The sequence below is a fragment of the Arachis ipaensis genome, chromosome B02, assembly GCF_000816755.2.
Source record: "Arachis ipaensis cultivar K30076 chromosome B02, Araip1.1, whole genome shotgun sequence".
NCBI classification, from domain to species: domain Eukaryota; kingdom Viridiplantae; phylum Streptophyta; class Magnoliopsida; order Fabales; family Fabaceae; genus Arachis; species Arachis ipaensis.
In genome coordinates this window covers 10,718,569-10,725,952 of record NC_029786.2, presented here as the reverse complement: position 1 = coordinate 10,725,952, position 7,384 = coordinate 10,718,569, and the positions used below count along the sequence as shown (strand labels likewise).

At 33.8% G+C, this 7,384-nt stretch overlaps 1 protein-coding gene and 1 pseudogene across 1 annotated transcript in view; one reads left to right on the top strand and one right to left on the bottom strand.

The window, feature by feature from the left end:
* The window catches only part of LOC107626889, a 15,519-nt gene extending 12,616 nt beyond the window's left edge, over window positions 1–2,903 (bottom strand). Inside the window, exons 1-3 of the mRNA XM_021116841.1 lie at window positions 2,799–2,903; window positions 1,952–2,680; window positions 1,003–1,818 (exon numbers count right to left, since the gene is read on the bottom strand). Of these exons, the coding sequence (XP_020972500.1) occupies window positions 1,003–1,818; window positions 1,952–2,680; window positions 2,799–2,903 (1,650 nt within the window). The remainder of the gene's footprint in view (window positions 1–1,002; window positions 1,819–1,951; window positions 2,681–2,798) is intronic.
* On the top strand, window positions 3,815–6,872 carry LOC107624979 (annotated as a pseudogene).

The window sequence follows — 7,384 nt, the reverse complement described above, 5'->3', positions numbered from 1 at the left end:
TATTTAATTTATTTTTATGATAAATTTTAAATATTTAATAATTATTTAATTTTATACTTTTTAAATTTAAATATTAATTTTTAATTTTTCTAATAAATTAGACAGGTGCTATAACAATCACCTCCTCTTTTTTTTTCCTGCAAGTCTTCTCCTATTTATGCATATTCTTTCCTTCTTCTTTCTCCATATATTAATAAATATTTAAATGTACCCTAATATTTATGTCTATTATGTTTTTCACTCTTTTTTAAATTTTAAAAATTATTTTATCAAATATAATTATTCTTGTTTATACTTATTAAAAAGAATTTTAATTTAATTTATACTATGTTAATTATTAACTACTCCTATCAACTAATTCTGGTTAAGCATAACAACTTTCTAACTATCGTAAATTAACTGCTAGAAACTAACTTCTACTCACTATCATACATTCAGCAACGTGATGAGTACACTATACCACCTAATATACTAAGTAACCATAATATATCAAGCAATAATTTTCACCCATATTTACAAGAATTAAATATATAATTTGCACATATATTTACTAGAGTTTGCATACATGAATTAATACGTATCTACATTTTTTAGAATTTGTATACATAAATTAGTAAAATATATTTGTTGAAGACAATTTAATGTTTATACTGATTAGATGATGGCCAAAATTACTAAAAACTGCTAAACCCAAGAGTTTCTTTTTTTCTAATAATCAACTCTCTAAACCTTAGGACATATATATAATTACGTAGACTATCTCATTTGTGTTATTTTCCATCCCATGAATAAGTAGGGAAAAAAAGAAAAATGAAACACATCAAATTTACAATACTTCCATTTTATGTTGAACTTTTTCTATTATTTTGTACCGGAAATTCAAACATAATCTTAATTAAGTAATAGTTTGTTAATTTTAATCTTTAAAGTAAATGAGGAGAAGAGAAAACTATCAAAAGAATGATGAAGAAATTGAAATAGTTTATCCATATATAGATGTACGTTGTGTTTGAATATATATTGTATCGTATCTTGTAAATTCTCCTTCCAATACCATCTCATCTTCTCTTTGTCATCATCAAGATACACCTTTTGCAGAATCGGTGTGTTACTGACTCCTTGAGAGAAATTTTCTAACTTGGGGCAGACATTCATCACGAATTTCTCCAATATCGGAAAATGGAAGGAACAACTCTTGAAACTACAAAAACTTTGTAGGCTGTCTAATGCCACAAGCTCAAGAGTTGTCAGTTGTTCAAAAATGAGGTCAACCTCACCTAAATTTTCTCTGTCACATGACACAATTTCCACTAAAGATTGGCAGTTGATTATCTTCATGGTGTTAAGTTGACCCAATCTTCTTGCCGTGGATGGTGATATTAAATATTTTAGTCCTTTGCAGCCAACTACTTCCAGCTTTGTCAAGTGAGAGAGGCATACAGAGGAAGGTGCTAGAGTCTCCAAACGTGGACAATCCTTTAAAGTCAATGACTCAATCATCTGAAGAATCGCGTCTCGTTCAAAGCCGATTCCCTCAAGATATGGTAAATCCATTAAATTCAAGCCTTTCAGCTTTGGAACAACCCCCAATCTTTCAATATTAGGAGGCCTTTCAAGAGGAACCAATTTTTGAAAATAACATCTATTCAACCAAAGGCTCATCAAGTTTGGATTGCTATGAAGGAAAGCATATAGGACATCAGTACTATCCAATTGAGAAAAATGAAGCTCTTCTAATTTGTCCATTCGGGAGTCATAGTTACTTAACAACTTTGCATGCTGTGACCCAATTTGCAAGGACTTCAACTCATTGAGCGCCTATAAAGATAAATAACCAAAAGAAGAATTAAGGTAGAGTTTTAGTTATTTATATATCTTAGCTATAAATTTTATGTGCTCAAATTTTCTATGGAGTAAAAATAATAATCAAATGTTTGAAGGCATTATCTACCTCTTCAAAAAAATACATAGGCTTTCTTTGTGCATCTGTGGTGTCTCTTTTGAAATGTGGTTCCAACTTGTCACAAATTTCAATAGACAAGTCATTCAATGCTGGCAACTTTAATTCATAGTCTCTTCGGCAGAATCTCTTAAATTTTGGTAGTCTCAGAAATTTGACTGTTGCCAGTTTGGTGAACTCAATAGTATTACTTGGGTTATTGGCATCTTCTTCCTCAGCTACAATTTCCCTCAATTGAGAACAATCTGACACCACAAGGTATTCAAGATTATCTTCAATAGTCTTGGCTACATGAAAAGAAAATATGTTTTCCAACCTGCCACATTCTTGAACCCATATCTTTTGTAGATTCTTCAAGTTAAAGTTCCCTTCCGGCCGATCTTTCTTCCAGTTAAACAAATGCTCCAATTTTGGGAGTGTTTGTAAATGAACATCTTGTAGTTTGATTGTTGCATACCTACTAGTACCAGCAAGCTTATTTTTCCCATCCAGGTTAAATATAGCTTTTATTGACTTGCAATTAGTAACTCTTAAGCTGCTTAAATGTTCAAATATTCCCACCATGTCATGAGTAAAAACATGATTCAATTTACCACACTCATTAATAACTGCTGTCTCCAACTTGACAAAGGAATCTACAGGGAATTCAAAGTCACATATCTCACTCAAACTCTTCATGTTACTCACTTTGATATTCTTCAAATTTGGAAAGATTGTTTCCTGTTTTAGTTCACAACAGCAAGGAACAGAAATTAAGCCAATGGCCATATAAGCAACTAAGTACTAAGATTGTGATCTGGGTTAAAATTAACAACAATAAATATAAACTTATACATACCTTCTTTTTAACATCAGTACTGCCTTTATCTTTTGAAAATATGAGTTTCATTTTGTCACATTCCGTGATAGAAAGGCTTTGTAGTTTCACCATATTTCTAGCCATAGATAATGATAATAAAAATTCCAAATTCCCACAACCCTTCACTTCCAAGTGTACCAATTCTGCAAAAGGTGGCTTTTGGCCGATCCATAGTTGGTGGATTTGGATGGAGGACAACTCAATTTTCTCCAATTTGGAAAATTTAACCTATGAAGCAACACAAAAAATTAGTAATTTCGATCCAGGAATCAAAGATATATTCTGAAACAAACATGCAGACTAAAATCAGCCATCGTGTATTTGTCTATAAATACATGTATAGTTTAACTCATTTTTAATGTATTTTGTATTTCAATATGTATGCTACATTGGTGACTGATTTTGGTATATACCTGGTTGATTTTGAAATTATATATGAAAAAACAAATCAATCTTTTAATTCTAGATGTCTGTTTGAAGAGCCAATGACAATCTTATAACTGCAAATTATTGAAAAACAAATCCTTTGGCAAACGGTCAACGCTTGGGATTTGTAAGTCAATATTTGATAGATTCAGATTCTCTAACTCTGAAAGACTAGCATTGTCATGACTCTCCCATTCAGTGGAGATGTTGCTCATGTACAATTCCTCCAAACTAGTCAGGTTTGAGATTAAACCAGGTGGAATGACTTCTAGTTTAGTGTTTTTTAAAAGTGTGGAAGATACACAAATCCAAGAATCCGATTTCTGTACCTCAAATTTTTTTCATTTTTTTAACAGAAATTTTTCGTTCCGATTTCTGTACCACTCACAAATCGGACGATCCGATTTCTGATTCTCTAATTAAACGATTCCACATTTGAGAATAACATCCCAACCGTCCACATTTCAAAAAAACACCATTGCTATTCCAATATAAAAAACAAAAGGTGCTTCATAACTAGACATAACACATCCTAGATCTCTATAACAAAAAAAAAAAATTAGCCATTTAATTTCTGATCTTATGAAATCTTTTTCTGATTTACCCAAACGGCCAAACCACTGAAATCTTAACATTTGTAACTGCCCACCGTCAACCAAACCTATAAATAAAGGACCTCATGTCGCTTCCAATTTTCCTTTACACTATTATACAAACACTTTCTTCTTCGCTGAATCTCTACTCTGATTCAGTGATTCTAATTCTTATTAGTTTTATTGGGCCTTCCGATCTCAATCCTACTCTTAACTCAGGTTTGCTTCCTAGCACGCTACCTTCTTTGGAATTTTGCGCTATTTTCTCTTTCTTTTTTGCCATGGATGATGTGAGTGAAGAGTTGTTCTCTCCGATTGGATTGACCGAAGCTCCACGCCATTCCCTGGAGGAAAGTTAGGATTTTTATTTTAGGGTTCCATTTAATTTCATTATCATCTGAGATACAGTAGTTTGACTGGTTGGAGAGCAAGATTAAATTATATGAGAGGATTTGTTTGATTTCTTATCAAACGAGTGTAAATTATTGTTGTTATGAAAGTTCTTTTCTCTGTAGTGTTCATAACTTGTATTATACTCAAGTGGTGTTATTGTGTTGATGGAAAATTGGGGGATAAGCAGAATTTGGGTTTTGACGAGGGAATGGATTCTGCAGCTTATTCTGATTGGGTTGTTTGAGTTTTTTAAGTACTGGCTAGCTGGGAGATGCAACAGAAATCCTTGCAGATTTTCGCATAGCTTACCGACATTGCCATCCACTGTATACTATCATGCCAATATGACATATAAGCATTCGAAGAAGCCACATTGGTCTGCTGAGAAGATGGCCAGTTCCTCTGTTAAGAAGCCAACAAATTGCGCACCCAAGGCTTTCAAGTAGCCAGCAAATTGTGCACGAGTGGCTGTTGAGTGTGGATCAGAAGCTATGTCTGTTGAGATGCCAACCCAGTGTGAACAAAAGGCTATATCCATTGAAAAAACTGAAAGTGTGGAAGAAGTGGCCACTGTTGCTAAGTCTCCTATGGAGAAATCATGCAGTATTTGTAAATATTGGATGACTGACAATTGTGTGCATGGTGACCTGTGTCAGAGTTTGCATTCATGGTTTTATGGTGATGGTTTTACTACACTTGCAAAACTTCATGAACACAAGATGGTATAGATGTCTGATTCCACCTTTTATTATTTGATATAGATGTTTACTCTAATTACTTAATAAGTGCCATTGAGTTAGATTCATTTATGCTAATATTCAAATTTTGTTGACAGGTTGTCACTTGAATTGCACTACCTGCTGGTTCAGATAAATTTTATTCTGGTAGCACTGATGGCACAGTTTGGGCATGGGATTGCAACACTGGCCATTGTGTTAACATGATCCATCTTAATTCTGAAGTTACCTCGCTCATATCTGAGGGCCCATGGATTTTTGCCGGCGTGAAGAATGCTGTGAAGGTAAGCTCACACTTCCTCTTTTATTTTATTGTAATAATGATATCTTATGTATAGGAGCTTTAACTGCAAATTTATAATTTGATTGTGGTTGTTGTTAAGGGATGGAATATTCAGACGGGTGCAGATGTTACTCTTGATGGACCTAAAAGGCAAGTCCTTTCCTTGAATGTTGGCAATGATATCCTCCTTGCTGGAGCAGAGGTAAATAAGATTGTTGTAATTCAACCTTTGTTTATAGTTAGCCATTTGCTACTGTTCTTGTTTGATCAGAACTGTCACATTTCAGCTAGCTCTGTTGTCTATTAGTTTTAAAATAATCTGTTTATTTAAATTGCAGGATGGTGTTATTTATGCTTGGAGATACAGCTCTGATCCCAAACCTGAGTCTCCTTTCGAACTGGTTGCAACACTAAGTGGTCATACTAAACCGGTGGTTTGTCTTGCTATTGGATGCTACAAGATGCTTTATTCTGGGTCAATGGACCATAGCATCAAGGTACTGTTTGCTGTAAACTAGCAGTTTGTGTATTTATTTATTTCAACATGAGATATATGTTTTCATGCAAAGCTTTTAGATTTATAATATGGTCATGATCAGTCTTCATGGTATACACATGCAACTGTTTGTTTCATTCTCTTTTCTAAACTAATAGTGGGTCTGAGATATTTGTTACTCTGCTATCTATAGGTGTGGGACCTCGATACATTACAGTGCACAATGACACTTAACGGGCATACCGATGTAGTCACATCACTTATTTGTTGGGAAGATTAATTATTATCGAGTTCATATGATTGCACAGTCAATGTTTGGGTGTGCACTGAGGAGGGAACTCTGAAAGTGGCATACACTCACACTGACGAAAATGTAAGTTGTTTAACCACTAACATTTCTGTACAAATATGTTTGAGTTGATATTTTAATTTTATCGATGAAGGAGGTGATTGGTTTATCCAATTTTTATTTTTATTACAGGCTATTCTTGAACTATATGGGATGACTGCTGCAGACGCCAAGCCAATATTGTTCTGCTCGTGCAAAGACAATTCAGTTCGCATGTATGAATTGCCAATGTGAGTAACCATCAAGCTTTCATCTAATTGTCTTGCTACTGTTGCTGCAATGTCTGTGTTATGTGGGGCTTGTTTTTTCTTGCTGTTTTAGCTACCTACTGTGCCTGCTTCTACGGGTTTTTAGAGAGAGGTCGAATATTTACAAGACGAGAAGTTCGATCCTTTGAGATAGGTCCTGGTGGACTCTTCTTCACTGGAGATGGGACTGGTTTGCTGAATGTGTGGAAATGGTTGGAAGAGCCAAAGGTGCCAACTTCTTGGACGCAAAAGATATTTGTAGGAGGAGAGACTGCATGATCATTGGCACTGCATCACATAGAAAATGTTTGTGAATTGTTCGTGATGATTATTACTTAAATTATGTTTGGTGAGGGTACTCTTTTTCCTCTTATTTGGGTAGGTATTAGTGTTTTAGCATTTGAGGTTTTAATGAGGCATCACTAACATAGGCCGAGCAGAAATAAAACCTCGGTGGAACTTTCAATGTATAATGTAACAACATTCTATGTATGATACAATTCTCAATAAGATCATAAATTTTGAAAAGAGTGCATATCATTTTAAATTCTTAATTTAACTTCTTAAATTATAATCATAAATATCTTACAGCCAAAGAAAGAAAAAAGTGACCAATTGAAAACTAAATAATGATAGGCAACATAACTTTGGACTGTTGGAACTTTGGCTTGTAGATGAAAACTTCTCTCGTTGTACTAGCCTCACTCAACCAGACCTGTGTACACCATTACTATTTATAATCATAAGCTTCAAAACAGTTATTTATACTTATAAACTCTTTCTGTCATATGATATTTCCAAGATAGAAAATTTGACTCTGTATTGGAGACACACTCAAGCTTTAAGTTCATGGTTGAGAAAATGTAAGGATGAAAATCTTGAGAGTTTGAATAAACTAATTTACCTTTTTGATGATGATGGGCAGAGTATCTAATTGAATATTTGAGAAGACACCCAAATTGGAAACAATGGATGTAAAGTATTACTGTGATGAAACCCTCAAAAATATATTGTCCTCCCAATTTTTATATTTTTTAATT